The sequence below is a fragment of the Etheostoma cragini genome, chromosome 21, assembly GCF_013103735.1.
Source record: "Etheostoma cragini isolate CJK2018 chromosome 21, CSU_Ecrag_1.0, whole genome shotgun sequence".
NCBI classification, from domain to species: Eukaryota; Metazoa; Chordata; class Actinopteri; order Perciformes; family Percidae; genus Etheostoma; species Etheostoma cragini.
In genome coordinates this window covers 3,303,122-3,320,084 of record NC_048427.1, presented here as the reverse complement: position 1 = coordinate 3,320,084, position 16,963 = coordinate 3,303,122, and the positions used below count along the sequence as shown (strand labels likewise).

Below are 16,963 nucleotides of genomic sequence, written 5' to 3'. Positions count from 1 at the left end.
AATCAAACAACAGACATAAGAAGGGCCTTGTTCAGGCTCTGATGCACAAACATTTAGATATATCACACTCTCACGTAAGAGAAGTCCATGTAACATAACACATGACACTTTTTATTAAAGAAGCTGAAATGTCAGCTGTTGATGGATGTCTATATTATTGAGATGTGTGTGTATTGATCATTTATTTGTTGTTAATTTATTTGCTCACATGCAGTATTTACTTACCAATTCACTATTTATTCATTCATGCATTTATTATTGAGTTGTTTGTGTATTTATTGCTCATGTAATTGTCTGAACTGATCGACATGCTTCATTTTTTCAACTCTGCATTCAGCAAAATGTTATGTTTCGTCAAATGATGTAGTCTATAAAAATAACATTTTGTCACATAAACAAAAAGTAGGCTATGCATATTTTTTTTTGTAATGTGTACAAATTAAACAACATGCAAGAACATGTGATACCTCTCACAAACTCACACAAACTGATCAAGTCAATCAAACTCAATCAGCAAATTAGGCAATTAAGTGTGTATTTAAGTGTGTTAATGTGTATTTAAGTGGGCGCTTTGTGACATTTACTTATTTAAATCTGTCAGTTAAGTTCTTTTGAATTTGGAGATTTAAGGCCAGACGTCACATGTATTTATAAAGTTTAAATGTAGTCTGCCGACTCTCTGGTGTGTAGGACAATGATGTGTAACAAAAACAAGTGTTCAGTATTTATTGTTCTTGCCACCATTTATGGATTTGTATTGGTTTTAATAGCCTTTGTCAATCACGGTTAAACATGACGACATAACTGCAACATGTCCACATTCCAGTTATGGCATAAAAAGAAAGCGCTTCCCCAAAGTGAAAATGGAAGTGACTGCAGCCTGAGACACAGAATAGGTGACTTTCTCAGACTGCAACATGAAAATCACGTCACACGTCACACGTCACACGTCACACGTCACAACGTTTCTGAAGGAGGCTTTAAAGACCAGAAAGACAGATAAGGCTTTATTGGTCTCCACAGAGGGACTTCTGGTGTTTTGTTTGCTATTTCATCATATCGTCTTTCTTTTATGGTATTATTAAATTGCACTTTCCATTGATGGCTCTTGTAAAATGGAACTAATGTGTTTTCCAACATGTTTGCTGTGTCAAAGGCACTTCAACCCTTGTGTTGTCTTCCCGTCACAATTGAAAATCAACACTTTTGTTAATGCTTTTATGGATGTTTTTAACTTTTTATTACATTTTTGGCCCTTTTTGACATTTACCACTACACAACACTAACTTATTAACTTTAGTTGTACAGGTATTTTTTGGAATTTATGGTCAATTAATCTCTTTTTTAGGAAGTTATAACCAATGTTTGAGTTAGAAAAGCAGAAATTAAGAATTATTTAGACTAAAATTAAAATCACCGACTGGAATATGTCAACTTTTACTCAATACTATTTCAAAACCACTTCCATTGTTTTTCAAATGCTACAAAATTGATTAGGACGCCCTAAAATGAATGAAAGTACAGATTTGTACTTGCCAAAGAGCGTTGTGCGGAATCAACCATGTTATTTTGATTACTTAAAAAGAACAATGTTACAGGAAAAGGGGTCAATTTGACCCGGGGACAACAGGAAGGAAAACGTTCAGTGTCATTTCTGTATCTGTACACTGTGTGTGTACTATGACATACATGACAATAGAATTAATCAATGCACATGTGTGTTGAATGCCAAAACTACAATGTTTTCAAATTCCAAAGTATACAATTTTACAAGGTTTTTGTTATTACCTACTGTAAATTACATCAACACAAACAAATGAAAATAGAAAATACATTAGAAAAAAAAGCCTGTAGACTTTGTTGACCAATCACGTCAAGCTATTTCAAATGTTTTATGTTGCAATGTGCTCTTCACTCCAACCAAGTACGAGCTCGGAGGCCAACATCAAACACACTTCTGAGATCTTTTCCATCTCAAAAACTGTTGGTCCTATTCACTGTGGGCCTGTAAATAGGGACTACTTTAAATATTAATCATAATAACAAACTGTTCATCTCCCACATTCTAGTCTCAACCATTTTACATCAAGTCTAAGTAATGAATTAGGCAAGATTACACTGAGGGGGGGGCGCTATTGTTGTTATTGCCACAACAGTGCTGCAGCTAGGATGCCGAGGTCTGTAAGCATCACTGAAGTAATACAACTTCACTAGTAGGCCTACATACTATACTGTGGATGGAAATATTGTTCCACCACTTTAGTTACTTTACAGATTGAGGTGAATCATACAAAATAGAATCAAATGAATTACACTATAAAGTGCCAAAGTGAGTAAAACAAACATCAAAATAGAGCTTGTTTATTATAAGACATTCGCACCTCTACAAAGGTCTGGGCTAAACCCCCAATGTCCTCAAATCTCAGAAACACCCCTGGCCTTTACTTTGTGTAAATTCAGGGGTTGCAGTGGTGCTAGGACAGAAATAAATATAGATAAGTAGAGGTAAGTTGCAGATTTTTAGTATGTTAAAAAATAAACGAAAAAACGAGCAATTAAAGTCACAATTACAGCACTGTTAACTTGTTTTGATCACATTGTTACACACTGGAAAGGCTGTTTCCTCACGTTTTATGAGTGTCAAATAGGGTTAAATAAGGTGACAAACACGAATGTTATAAAGGAATCAAAATGAGAGATGTGGTCCTTATTTGTGCTAATAATAATTAGGCTATTATAATAATAATAATTAATAATAATAATAATAATAATAATAATAATAATAATAATAATAATGTACATTTTATTAATCCTGCAAGGGGAAATTACAATGTTAATGGCACTCACTGTTGAACCAAGGCAGTATCTGATTACTAAGTATCAGCTGTATATCCACAACATTACGCTTTAAGTTTATTTTAAAAGTTTGTGTCAAAAACTGATAACCTGCACAAAGATGAAATGAAGTGAATGTTAAAATACACCCGAACAGTTACAAACAAGTTTAATCAGGTCCTGTCAATGTGTTGTTTCTGGTGGAGAACAATCCATTTCTAGTGCCACTACAGTCTGGAAATACAATGCACAGTTTACAAGCTGTAGAGTGTATGATTAAAACTTTTCTGAGCTGTGATGTAAGCCAAAGGAACTCTTTGACAGGAGAGGGTACACGAAGTCCTCACATGTCTGCAACAGAGCAACAACAGTAGCACGCCTCAAAAGCTGTGCTACCTTTGGGGGTTACTCGTAAACTACATTAACTTCTGTACTACCACTGTTACAGCTGCTTCTGTGTAGCATAGGCTAAGTTCAGACATGTGCAATTATTTTTGAATATTATACGTATAATTATATATTATTAGTAGCATATACTTCACTTATTAAAGTCCTTTTTTATTCGATAAAACAAGCAACACGCCCATTAACGGCTCTATTTGTGTTAGTGTGTGGTCAGATATGATGATGTGCAGGCTAAATTGTGCTTTAATAAAACAACAAAGAAGTTAGTATGCGAGCACGTCCGCAAATGACAACCACATGCCATGAAATAAATGTTTAATGTCTGTAAATAAATGTTTTGTACGTTCCCATAACGCTCATTTCATGACTGCTGTGTTTCTTTGATGGAGCCTGAAGACAGCACTGGTGTAGTACCCATGATGCATCTGTCTTCAGATGTATAGCTACTGACAAGAGAGAGTCTCACCCACAAGCGAAAACAAATCTTAGTTAACGCAGTTTTTGCGCTTTTATGGATGTTTTGGAAGCGATGGAGAGCGACTGTACGGATTGACTTGCTTTTAACATTCTTCTACTGAGTCTATACGAATTTGCAGAGGATTTTGCGGTTGTCTTTGGACGTAAATGACAAGTTAGCCAACCTGTTTCGGTAAGGAAGCTAGCCACTTTAACGTTAATGCCCCCCTCAGACTCATAGCTCAAACTGCCTGTAAGGGTTGTGTTTTTATATATTGTTTTACCGAACTGCTACATGAATGGTGCTTTAAATAGCTTGGTTTGGTTTTCTTTGTCTAATATTATGCTGTCTTAACCTTCCTTCTCGAGCTTAAATGCCCCACACACGCCCAAAACTGAAGCTAACATTTAAAATACCAACTTGCGTTAAGGCGACTCTATTAACCTTAACCTGTCACATCAGGCAAACAACTACCTGCTAACGGTGCGCTTTTGTAAGGCTAATACGTAACGACACTTGCTTATCTACTATTGTTAGTAGTCACTACTGTTAGTAATCCTGTTTTTGTCAGTGGCTTGGCATTTCTGTAGACTACATTTAGTACATTTAGGTAGGCAGGGGGTCAGTGGTGCCAGGTTGGATCCTGATTCACAATCAGAAAATCAAATGAATTACCAAAGTAAGTTTTAAAAAGCAAGGGATTTGTTTTGGTGTATTTGGTGCATACAACTGCAACGTTACAAATGCAAACAAGTACAAGAACATACATACAGAGTAGTCGTCCAGACTTTTTTTTTGGAGGGTACTGTATGCAGATTTCCTCCTTGAAAGGGATTTGATGAATCTACCACACTGAGTGGATTTCACTCAATGACCAAACACTTCTTTTCCATTTTGGCAGATTTAGCTCTTTATTTGGCCAGTTCCATTTGATTAATTGCTTCAGCCATTAGTTTGAAGGCATTAGATTATTAGTATCTTTAAGTCTCAAGATGTTGAGGACTTTTGCAGCGGTTTATTCTTTGGTTTTTGGTCTTTAGGTGAAAACCCTTAAAAACACAAAGAGAAACAGTGTACACATTACAGTAGCTTAATAGTATTATTATATTACTATTTTTTTGTTTAATAAAAAAGTGTCTAAAAATACACTACATCAAAACTAACACAAGTTCAATGAACCTGTTTAAGAAAGGGAAAGAAGGAAGGCTGTACAGTTTAGTGCAGGGTGTGCAAAATTATTGATCATGGGATGTGCTGAAGTTCACAGTATGTATAGTGTTTGCAATGGTCATGGCTAATATTCCAGGATGTGTGTAAATGTAATGTCAGTTAGTGGAGGTCCAAGCCTTGTGAAGAGAGGGACTTTTAAGATTTTAACTGCTTTTTGAGTGGGGAAGTAAGTCATAAAGCATTTTGTAGTTACTTCCCTGCAGACATCCTCTTTAATCAGTGCCTCACATGACTAAGTTACAAAGCAGGTTTCTCACTGAAACCATGAAGTAGCAGATATGCCACAGTCTCGTGATGGAAAATGTAATGATAGCCCAGTGACAAATGTGACATAAAGTGAGGAAGGAAGAAGAAAAAAAACTGCTTCCTTACACAAGCCTTGCATGTTTGCCAGGAAACAGAAGCATGCACTATTTTATTCATCTCAAATGTCGAAAAGTAATGACAACAGGGAAGCAGGTCTCAAGGGTGTAGTTGTGATTAGAGACAACACTTCAAGTGTTGAAAGGAATAGTCTTTGTTTTTGTTTTTCAGCGTGCCATGTGGGAATAAACCTTCGCAGGAGGTGCCATGCTAGCAACACAGATGCCAGATACGCCACCTGAGGCTAAAGATGTCAAACAGGTAAAACTACAAGCTTTTTCCTCTTTTGGCTGGTGTTTTTGCTCTAATTGTTGCTGTGATACCTCTGGGGAAGGTGTCAGATTGTCTTTATTGGCGTCCTGGAATAGATTTTTGCTGAACATAGTCAGCTTGTGACATTTAAGTAGTACATGTTGTAATTGTACTTTTGTAATTGTACTTAACATTACACCACTTTCTGCACTGAACTTGGTGATTCATCCACTTGCCTGTGTATCTTACTTAGTCAATATGGGTTTAACTATCAATGATTTAAAAAAGACAAGATCAGACAGAGAACCAAGGGCAAAACTATGGTAGATCAATATGAAGGGAGTACAAAGCATTGAGTGAGTGCAGACCAAGCTTAGGTAATAGTTAGCAGAATTTATTGTATGGCTGTTATAGTATGATGGATGACATACGCTAGACAATATAAAGGAAATATGCGATAAAGTAAAACATCTCTAAGGGATTTTGTGATAAATGAACAGATATTAAAGTGTACTCCGTTCTGCATTTGTGCTGTTATCAGTATACTGCTGAAATACAACACATTTATTTTATTTATTGGAAAAACAATAAGAGAAATGAGGAAATTATTTCTTTCTATTGTACATTGAACTGAACACAAAAGCCATTAAATAAAAAAAAGATAGAAAGTTGCATTTTGCTGTGTTTTTCAACTGCATTTTGCTGTGTTTTTCAACTCCTGCCAAGCAAAGTAAAAGAAGAGTGCTTCACTGTGGAGAACACCCCTGCCATCGCTTTTTAGAGTTTCCCTGAAGAATCCGTTTTTACTCTGCAACCTATTGCATAATGTAAGGGTTCTCTGTCTATCCATGTTAGCCAACTGTAGGTAATCTACAGACAATGTTTCATAACAATATGGCCACTGCCCTCTATCTGTTCATCATGACCATACTGTAGATTGGAATGCAGGGCATTTTCCTGTTATGTGTGTTAGTGAACAGAGAAGTTATTTGCCAACTCACTTCTCATCAGAACCACGCCTTAGTTGATCTCTATCCAAAAGAAACAATGAAGCTGATTATATTTCCTCCCTTGTGCATTGTCACATTGTCACGTAGATCAAAGAGAGGTTGACACAGTCACTCAAGGCCTTGCAGAAGCGATATGTAACATCGGACACAGTGGTAACCAGTGAAGATGCTGATGCTAACCTCCTCTGCTGTGCCCTGGAGGCCATCTTCATCCACGGTATCAAGAGCAAATACATCCGATTGGAGGCTGGGGTCCGGAGTAAGAAAGCAGACCGAGGACCCCTCCCTCAGCCTTTCTTCTGGAGCCTCCTCAAGACAGTCACCCACAGGTAAAGGCACATTTAGGATAAATGGCCATCACTCATTGTTTTGATAATAGGGTAATGATAACTTTGATAAAGACAAAAATGCTCAACATTCCCTGATTCTAGCTTATCTTATGTGATGATTTGTTGCCTTTCGTTATCTCATGTGATATTAAACTGAATATCTTTGGGTTTTGGATTGAGTGGAATAAAACTTTGTTAGGTGCAACCTTACAACTCATTATTCTGTGAATACTTAGTATAAAGCGTAATAACACACTCCGTTAAATCCCCAGTGATGTGATCACAGAGCTGGAGAAGATCAGCTTCGTGGGCACGGACGTGGGTCGCTGCAGAGCATGGCTGCGGCTGGCTCTCAACCATGGCCTACTGGAGTGCTACCTTGCATCGCTGTTTCGTGAAGGCTCCAAGCTGCGGGCCCACTACCAGCCCAGTGCCTTGCTCCTGGACACCGAGGAGCGGGAAGTTCTGCTCAGCTACCTCCAGGGTCTGGCCTCACTTACATTCAGCCTGTCCTACAAGTCAGCGGTCCTCAACGAATGGACCACCACGCCTCTGGCTCTCGCTGGACTCTGCCCCCTGTCCCAGGCGGACACACTCGACCTGCCCATCAATGGAGGAGACCTTACCACCTTCAAGCCCATGTATAAAGAATCTTGGGATACAGTGTCTCAGTCGTCCGGCTCATCCGATGCACAGGATGTGCAGAGTGGATGCCCAGTGTTGGAGAGAAGGACAAGTGCACTCCAAGGGGGTAGGACTGCACTCAACTTGTCTAATTTAAGCCTGAACACCACAGGCTCCTCTCAGCTCTCCTCCAGCTTGAGCTCTGATAGCCTCTTGCAGGGGCAGGACCCCCGCAGCCCGACAGGAGATCAGTGGTCTTCATGCGACCTGGAAATGCCCATTAATGTCAACAACAGCACCAAGAGGACAACGCAGGAGTAAGTGTATTGTCTTAGCGGTGTCTTTGGAAATATTAAAGCAAAAGACCAACTAAGAGTTGAAGGATAAAGCTGATGATATTGCAGGGGCACAGCGGTAAAAGTTTCAAGTGAAATTATATTGAAAAGAAAGTTTCCTTTTGCACATACACTGACTATGTTTACATGCATACACATACAGAGTGATCAGATTAAGACATGAGCTTGATTTCACTACACTGCCTGTCCAACAATGAAAGAATAAAATACATCAATGAGCTGCACTGGATGACATGCTCCTTTATAACGTTTGTTGACAAAAGAAAAATATAGAATAATGTCTGCTTTATTCTTAAGAAATAGAAACTTGCAACAATAAACTCCTTTTTTTTAGTTACATATCTCATGACTTGTCCTCATCTCTTCAGTTCTCTGACAGAGTTTAGGGAGAGTGGCCACTGCAGTCAGGACTCCATGCGTGAAGACTCCTTTGTCTCCAGCACAGGTCCAGATCAGTACTCGGAGACAGCCATTTTCAGTGGCTCTGACAACGAGACCCAGGGTCCCCCAACACCTTCCCAAGACCACGAGGACACACTCCCAAACTCTGTACTGTGCGATTCAGAGCCACCCCCAATGTCTGAAGAGAACCCTGTTAACTTCTGTCCCTCTGAAGCGTGCATAGATACTTCTCCTGAGTCACACTCAGACACAGACATGCCCACCACAGTCAGTGAGCCTGTGGAGTCAGTGGAGCCTGTTGAAGAAGTACATGTAACCATTTTTCAGGAGAGTCCTGAGCCTCTTATGTTAGAGATAAAAGCAGAGACTTCAGAGCATTCAGTGCATCAAGGCTCACGTCGCTCCACCAGCATCCTGAGCACAAAATTGTCCTCAGATTCTTTATCAGTGAGTATATTGCATAAAAAAGACGCACACACACTCCCCTGACTGTTATACATGTTGTGTTTTACTGTGTTGAGGCTTTTACAGATATGGGAAATGCAAAATTGCCCATGCTCCCGAGTTGCTTTTTGGCTATTTCTACTGAGGCAATGATAAATAAGACACCTGACTCTTGATACTGTAAGCCAGTGTGTCAAAGTGGAAAATTGACACAAGCTATTTTATGATTGATGGAAAATAGTTATTATTTGAGTCATGTTAGTTCTGCTGTCTTAGAGCAAACCTTGAAATGCAGTAAAACAGCATAATAAAACACCTCATTATTCTGTATTCTTTACTGTGCATGTGAAGTCCAAGCAGAGATTGCTCCAGGATATGTTACAACTTTATCCCCTAATGTAGGACTTTCTGTGGTTGCCACACATTGGTTAGTGAAATAAGTCAAGATAGGTACATATGCTGCTCATCTTTACATGACCCTTAACAGAGTTATTATAGTTCTCACATTACTAACCTCCAAAGACACATGATAAGAAAAACTGCTCTCCACAAACTGTGGTCTAATCATTGAATGCAGCTCATCTGTATTCACTGCGACCATATTGATAAGTAAATCGGATCTAATCGGTTTGTTGGAAAACATTGAAAGTAGGGCTCCAACTAATGACAATTTTTATTGGCAATTAAAAAGAAATCACATTTAAAAAAAATACTTTACATCTTCAAATATTTTCTTTTGTTTGACGTGGCAGTCCAACATCTAAAGATGTTCAGTTTAGAATGATTATAAAACAAATAAAAGCACCAGAGCCTAACATGTGAGATGCTGGAACCAGAGAATATTTGGTTCCTTTGCTATTGAAATGACTTAAATAATTATTAAAATAGTTGTTGATTGATCGTTGCAGCCCTGAATAGTGACATAAGTTTTGTTTTCCTTTCCACATGGTGTGCTAGAAGCCAAAGCACTTTGAATTCCACTGTTGCTGAAATGTGTTATACAAATAAAGCTGCCTTGCCTAGATAAAGGAACCTTATAACCCCTTTCAAACATGCACTCCTTTAATGTTAGTCTCTTGTCTGATGGATAAACACCTTGCTCGCAGAAATTAACAGCACGTGGGTTGCAAAATTAACACTAGCCAAATGCTCTAGTGAAAGATTTTTTTTTTGCCAAGTGAATGTTTAAATTCTATCAGCCACTCAATAGATTTGAAAGCCAAACTAAAGGCCACTTGCATATTTTACCAGCATTTGGCTAGTGGATGGTGCTAATTTTGTCCACTTAATGTACTTCATTCTAAAATCATTGTAAAAAAAATAAAAATAAAATACTTCTGTTGTATCCATTGCAGCATTCTCGTTCCTGGATCTCTGACGATGACATCTACAAGCCCCATCTGGAGGACGTGTCAGACCCTGATGAGGTGCCTCCTCCTGCTCCCACGGCTGAGCTCAAGGTTTCTCAGTCACCTCCCAGTGTCGTCCATCGCAGGCAAATAGGTATTTCCATGATTAGATTTAGAAAATGAAGTATAAAAGACAGTATGATGATGATAATGATTTTTATGATCTTTAATCATCATTGCATGGTGGTGCGGCCGGGTTGGCTCATTTGGTAGAGCAGGCGGACATTTACATAGAGGTTTATGCCTCGACGCAGAAGTCCGGGGTTTCAGTCCGACCTGTGACCATTTACTGCATGTCTTCCCCCTCTCACCCTTTTCTCTCAACTAGCTGTCCTATCCATTAAAGGCGTAAAATCCCCCAAAAAATTATCTTAAAAACAATTATTGAACAGAACACATGTTTAGCATTCTGCCTCCATCTACATCCTACAAACAGATCGATCCGTCTCATCTAGAGCTGTAACACCTGGGTAATTGTCGGACATTTGTCTACCTATTTGATCAATTTATTTTGTTTTCACTATTTTTAAACAAAAATAGGGGAAATGGCAATCACTACCTGGTTTAAGCATTTCTAATCAGGTGACATCTTGCTTTTCTTTGTCATTTGTTTGTAAACTGAATATCTGCTGAGTTTTGGACTTCTGGTCAGACAAAAAAAAGACTAATTACTATTCGGTGAAATGGAAAAAAAATCTTTCAAATAATTTCATCAAAGTTGCTGATTACACACACAGTGTGTTGTCGAGGTTGAATGCCCTCTGTAGATCAGTCGAATCGTGTGATTTTGATTTATTGGTATCTCCATTAGCTGGGGTCATAAGCACAGCTATTTTTCCTGGAGTCCACCTAAAGCTTGTGCAGCTCTGCATTACCAAACATCACTATTACATTAAAAACAACATTCACTACATCACTGAAAGAAAAACATCCAAAATAACAACAAGACATAACATTCAACACGGCACATTACAACACAGGACCTACTTATTCCCAGAATTTAGAGATAATATTTTGATATCATTATCATTATTATTAGTACTATTATTAGCATTATTATTATTTTATGTTACTGATAATATGACCAAGCAAATACACATATAACATCCTCAGCATTCCTTAAGTATTAACCAATACAGAATATTGCTCAGCTATGTGAAAACATTGCTCCATAGCGCTTCCCTGGAAATCCAGAGTTGAATTTGCTCAGCGAGTTATTCTGGCAATGAGTAATGCTGCTCATTAACTATACCCTTGTAGCCAAGCTGCACCAATCACATTGGTTTAGATGATATAGGCAGGCCAGAGGCGGGTTAAACAGATGACGACAGTTTGAGCTACCAGTTAACTCTGCTGGTAGCTAAGTGAATGGGGCTTTGGATACAGCACCCTGTGTGTTGTTGTGATTGGTCGTAGCGTTATCTCATTGAGTGCAGTGAGATTTTCAAATTCACGCTTGGTGCCGCCCCTCGATATGGGAGTCTTTCATTACTCAATGCCAGACCAGGTCTGGATTTCCAGGCTACCATAGCGCTACTAGTGGTCAAAACCTCCACAGGGTGCCTTCAGTGTAGTCATAAAGTTAGCCACCAAGGAGTTAAGTTAAAAGGTAAATAAAACTGGTCACATGAGGCAGAAAATTCTTGCATAACTGGAACACTGTGATAAGAAAACATAGCAGCTCTAACCACACCCCAAACAGTTATGTATCAGCAATGAAATAGAAACACACCTTTTGACACGTCATTTATTGGAATTTGAATTCCGCTGGAATGTAGTAGACTTGTATTGCTTGCAAGACGTCACCTCAATGAATCATTTGTTGTATCATTCTCTATACAGCTAATTTATAACCTCACTGCGTCACGTGAACGGAATAGGTTGCCCTTATTTAATCATCTGTTGAGGCAATAGCGGTGTGCACCATAAATGCTAGAGAATGTTTGATGATGAAAACCACTGCTGCTGCTTAAGTTACTTCTGTTTTATGGCAGACATTTTAACACTGACTTGGCTTTTTCGCAGTTTCCTAAGAGCTGCATTACAGTCGGAGAGGACTAATAATTTTTACGCGTATGGTTGTCAACTTTGTAGTAAAAGAAAAAGAGTGATATCAAGGGGTTATTTGGGTCATTTTAGCGCTTTAGTTCCACAGAATCCTGATCTTTTCACTGCTGTTTTTTTTTAAATGTCCATATTTATCACATTTTTCTTGGGAGTTCATGGTCGAACATTGATTTAAAACTAGAGTCTCTAGCTGTCAACCAGTCTACACATAGGGAAAGTAGACCAAAGATAATAGATAAGAAACTTACACTGACTCTGTGTCCATCTTTCTGTCTGTTAGGTCTGTTCAACCCCTTTCGGGGCTTGCTGAAGCTTGGTCATCTTGAGCGGCGAAGTGCGATGGGATTGTGGCGTGATCACTACTGTGAACTTTCGCCCTTTGAGTTCCGGCTATATCTGAATGCAGAGGAGCGGACGTGTTGTGACAACTGCTCCCTGGTGCGATGTGAGGACGCTTGCATCGCTTCACCCGAGGGCCGCTTTGAGTTGGCCTTCCCTGGGAAGCGACTCTACCTCCGGGCAGCCAATCGCGGCGAAGCTGAGGACTGGGTGGACCGGATAGTAGAGGCCGTCAACAAATGCCGTCCGGCATCTCGCGTTGAGGAGCAGTGGGAGGTGCTGCAACCCACCAGTGAGAATGGTGTGGATGTGTTATCCCTTTCCTCTGCTCCCTCCAGCCCTGAGCAAGGTTCACTCTCGGACACAGGGACGTATGGAGCGCAGGAGGCACCTCCTCCTCCACAACAATTCGACTGGTCTCGGAGTGCTGATTTGGAAACGGATGCCATCAAAGAAGCGGTTTTGTACTTCTCCATTGATTCTGAGGCTCGGACATGGGCGCCTCTGGTCTTCTCCCTCTCGTTGGAGGCTTTGAAAGGCTTTCGGGTACAAGAGGGAAAGAAGCTGCTGCGCCAAACCTACCCTATTGAGGAAATCCGAGATGTGGTACCTGACGTATCTTTGGGTGGACCGGCCTTTTTCAAATTGCTGACCGTCAGGGAGACGCTTAGACTGAGGGCGGAGAACCCAGAGGAGGCTCGTTTTTGGAGGGATTTGATCCGAAGAGCTCTGGACTCGTACCTGGAGAGTGGGGAGGATGGGGGCTCTGGAGAGCCAGCTGTACTATGCCCAGGAGTGACTGGAAATATCCATAGACTGGTGCAGCACAGACTAAAAGAAGATGGAGCCCTTTTTGTTCATCTGTGCACTGTGCCCTCAGAGAAGGGGCTGGACAGTCAGGGCTTCAAGTGTGCAGGTAGTTTTAAATTGTTAATCTTACAACAAACAGCATTAACACACCTTCATTACTATTGTTGAGTTGCTTCTTAATATGCCAACTGATTAGACCAGTCTAATATTTTCAATAGTTTCAATATTCGGGGATAAAACCATACAGTGTGTTGTGTTTAAGGGTTGTAATAGTTGATCTTCTGATGGATGATCATTGTGATTTGATTCAGGACATTAACATTACATGTGCAAAAAAGAAAAAAATTATAACATGACATGAAAACAGCAATCAAACTAGTGCAATAAGTAGAGTAGCTATTATTTTATCGTCTGTGTTCCTCTCATCTGTCCTTTCACTATCTAACAAATTTAGAAGTTCCAATTTTTCTTTGTGTTTTTCCCTTTTATCCCACAATGCATAAATTAGCATGGCAACTCTTTCTGATGAATATTCCTCTCATCGAACTGTTTTATAATCCATGTTTTTATGAGAGCTAGCAACACAACTTCAATCGTAATCCACATATTCCCTACTTGTTCAGTATTTGCTCTTTTCTGACTGAGACGTGAAAATCATGGTATCCTGGTGGAAACAGTTGTTAAGTGTGGGGTGTCTTTGTGGGTTTAATCTTCAGGTCTGTTCAGGAGTGTTTGCGTTGCATGTGTGAGCCTAAATGTGAATCCGTTTTTCGTTTTGTGGGTGTTAATCAGAGGCTGAGGTTTTGTTTGCTGTGTATCATACACAGGGTGTCCTCAGCAGATCGGCCCATCCCTGGGCAGAGCCAGGCTTTGTGAGTTCTCGGGACAGTACTACTGTGACTCCTGTCACTACGGTGACGTCACCATCATCCCTTCACGCATGGTGCACAACTGGGACCTCACACTACGAGAGGTAGGTGCAGCACATCACACATCGTACATACGCACACAGATGGTGTTATCAGATATCGAGGTTATACTTGGGTAAAAAAAGTTGTAGAAAGCCTTTTGGTGGAGGGAGCTGCGATCTCACTTGAGTCAACCTTGTTGTGGGTTGAAGAATAGAAGTTTTGAAAATGAAAAAGATCTGAGGATGTGAACAGATTGGACAGATAGTCAAGCAAGCTGTCTCAAAGCTAGCTGTCTCAATTTACCCTGCAGAGATCTGAGGAGCATTTAACCATAGTCCTCATAAATCCACCAAATTTCCAACACAAAGAAAGCGTAAGGAAACGGAAAATACACTCATCCAGCAATACTTCCTGAAGCACCGGACCAATCCGGGGGGTGGAAAGCAAAGGACAGAGGCTAGCTGTGGGCCCACTAATTGCTCTGGTTTCACTTTAAAGACATATGTTAATATAATAAAATAATAAAACATGTGTCAATTTGATGTTTTTTTCAGTTTCCTCAGTAACACTCGCCCTCAGTAATCCCACACCACTTCAAAATGTTCTGACCTCATGAATGTGACCTGTGTCTGTGTGTCCAGGTGTCTAAGAAGGCCCTACATCTGCTGGCTCAGGTAGAGCAGGAGCCTTTGCTGAACTTGGAGCGGCTGAACCCTGAGTTGGTTAACCACGCTGAGTCCATGGCTCAGGCCCACAACCTGCGGCAGAGGCTACGCCTCATGGGCGACTACCTGCTCACGTGCCGCAGCGGAGCCTGCAAGAAACTACAAGCCAGGTGCGTGTATATGCGTAGTACATTTAACCATATTTTATTACGACATCTTTATTATATGCATCTTTAAATTCTCTACCAGAATGGAGCCGCGAACGTACCTGTTGGAGTCGAGCCATCTGTACAGTGTCATGGACCTACGACAGGTATCCTGCTGTGTTGATTTCGTTACTGCACTGATCATCTGCTTGAAACATCTTAATTTGTGTTTCACTGTTTGTTTTTTACTAGATAGCAGAGGGTCAATATGCAACCTACCTGAGCACGCTGTTGCAGTATGCCTCTAACCATGTGTTCCACTGCGACCTGTGCACCCAGCGTGGCTTCATCTGTCAGATATGCCATGCTAATGACATAATCTTCCCCTTCCAGTTTGACATCACCACCAGGTACGTTATTCTGGGCCACCTTGCTTCTGCTTTTTTCATCTCCAATACTTATTTAGTCCTTTATTTATTTAAATAAAAGGACTAAAGTAATAGTAATGTCAAAGAAAAACCGGACAATATTGCATTTAATATGAAAACAAACTGGATGCAGAGAATGTCAACCAGAGAATTATCCATTATTAGTTTTTGTTCTAGATGTGGTAAGCAACTTGTATTTGTTTCTAAGTTGCCTTTAAATTGTCTCTGACCCAGGTGTAAAGATTGCAAGGCTGTGTTTCACCTGGCCTGCAAGGCTGCTGAGGACTCGTGTCCTCGCTGTCAGCGGATGAAGAAATACCTGGAGAGAGTTCTGCAGGACTGAGCGAAGACAGCGGGGCGTCGCCATGTCTAACAAGGCCAGGTTTTTCAGGAAGCTAGGGGAGCGCTGATGGGACAGAAAAATAACTACTTTTTACATGAAGTAACCGCAAGTGCAATTATGAGTGCCCTAACTGACCTTGTAACGGAAGAGGAAGGTGTAAGAATGACAGTGAAACAGTAGCTAGACTCGCTTGCACTAATGTAGAGGCACATCACGCCTCAGGATGCTGACATAATGCAGACAAATGGTACTGACCAGTCACTTTAATACCTCTCTGAGTTCAGACTCCGGCACGGCATCAAACAAAGGACAGTGAAAGTTTCTGCCAAGAATCATATCCAACTCATTTTTGTTACATCCATTTTTTTAAATTTTCAAAGGATTTTGATTGTGCCTTCTTTTTAATTGAAGCTTTACACTATTTTCCTCTTGGTATGTGTTTATTTTGGTGCCAAAAATCAATAAAATAGACAGTTTTGCATTTGATTTACCTTAACGTAAGATTAGATTGCATTAGATACTGATTTTGTGTAAAGGTGATAATCAGTCACGAGAAGACTTGGTGGAATGTTTCTCTCAGTGTATTAACTCAAGTTTTACAAATGGACATGTATGTATTTAAAATGAGGGATGCACCAATTTGACTTAATTGGCCTATAGCGATCCAATACTAAGAGTGACTGTACAGATTAGCGCCGCCTGCTGGAGATGTATTATGTCTCAGGCACGCGCAGAATGTACGCTCATATTTAATCACTTTGCTTTTCCGAGGCCCATTTTTGACTAACTCGGGGAGACAGTCCGACGGCCTTTTCTGCCAACGGACGGCCGTCGGACTGATGTGGCAGAGCCTTTAGGCAACATCTGGCTGGACTCAAACTTTACTTTCCTATCTTTGTAAAATAAAATGTAAAAAAAAAAAGGTTTATTATTAAAATCAAAACAATTGAAAGGAATTACACGTTTAAACCATTTTAAATAAAGAAACAAATTGGTAAAAAGTTGAACAGGATTTAAAATGTCAGTGTATACAATGTGTGTGTGTGTGTGTGTGTATGTATGTATATATATATATATATATATATATATATATATATATATATATATATAATATAACCGCCACAGCTTGTAAGTGACT

At 39.9% G+C, this 16,963-nt stretch overlaps 2 protein-coding genes across 3 annotated transcripts in view; one reads left to right on the top strand and one right to left on the bottom strand.

The window, feature by feature from the left end:
* Positions 1–3,652: 3,652 nt before the first annotated feature.
* Positions 3,653–16,738, top strand: plekhm1 (pleckstrin homology domain containing, family M (with RUN domain) member 1). Of its 2 annotated transcripts, XM_034860093.1 has the most exons (12): positions 3,653–3,889; positions 5,462–5,551; positions 6,640–6,881; positions 7,154–7,822; positions 8,230–8,710; positions 10,063–10,210; positions 12,464–13,438; positions 14,160–14,305; positions 14,885–15,078; positions 15,158–15,221; positions 15,307–15,464; positions 15,717–16,738. In XM_034860093.1, exons 2-12 carry the CDS (start codon positions 5,498–5,500, stop codon positions 15,823–15,825), a joined length of 3,240 nt encoding a protein of 1,079 aa, XP_034715984.1. In that variant the 5' UTR covers positions 3,653–3,889; positions 5,462–5,497; the 3' UTR covers positions 15,826–16,738. The 2 variants fall into 2 exon arrangements, with proteins under 2 accessions (XP_034715984.1, XP_034715986.1); XM_034860095.1 differs by lacking the exons at positions 15,158–15,221; positions 15,717–16,738 and having other exon boundaries at positions 15,307–15,461.
* Positions 15,477–16,963, bottom strand: part of LOC117936741 (LIM and SH3 domain protein 1-like) — a 22,604-nt gene continuing 21,117 nt past the window's right edge. Inside the window, exon 10 of the mRNA XM_034860098.1 lies at positions 15,477–15,487. The gene's annotated coding sequence lies outside the window, so the exon portion shown is untranslated. The remainder of the gene's footprint in view (positions 15,488–16,963) is intronic.

What these genes read in the sequence shown, in the direction of transcription:
- plekhm1 (XM_034860093.1), top strand. Translation starts at nt 5,498, where the DNA reads ATGCTAGCAACACAGATGCCAGATACGCCACCTGAGGCTAAAGATGTC. An exon ending in GGGACCTCACACTACGAGAG is followed by an intron (nt 14,306 to 14,884) that starts GTAGGTGCAGCA and finishes CTGTGTGTCCAG; the next exon opens with GTGTCTAAGAAGGCCCTACA. An exon ending in TGCAAGAAACTACAAGCCAG is followed by an intron (nt 15,079 to 15,157) that starts GTGCGTGTATAT and finishes ATTCTCTACCAG; the next exon opens with AATGGAGCCGCGAACGTACC.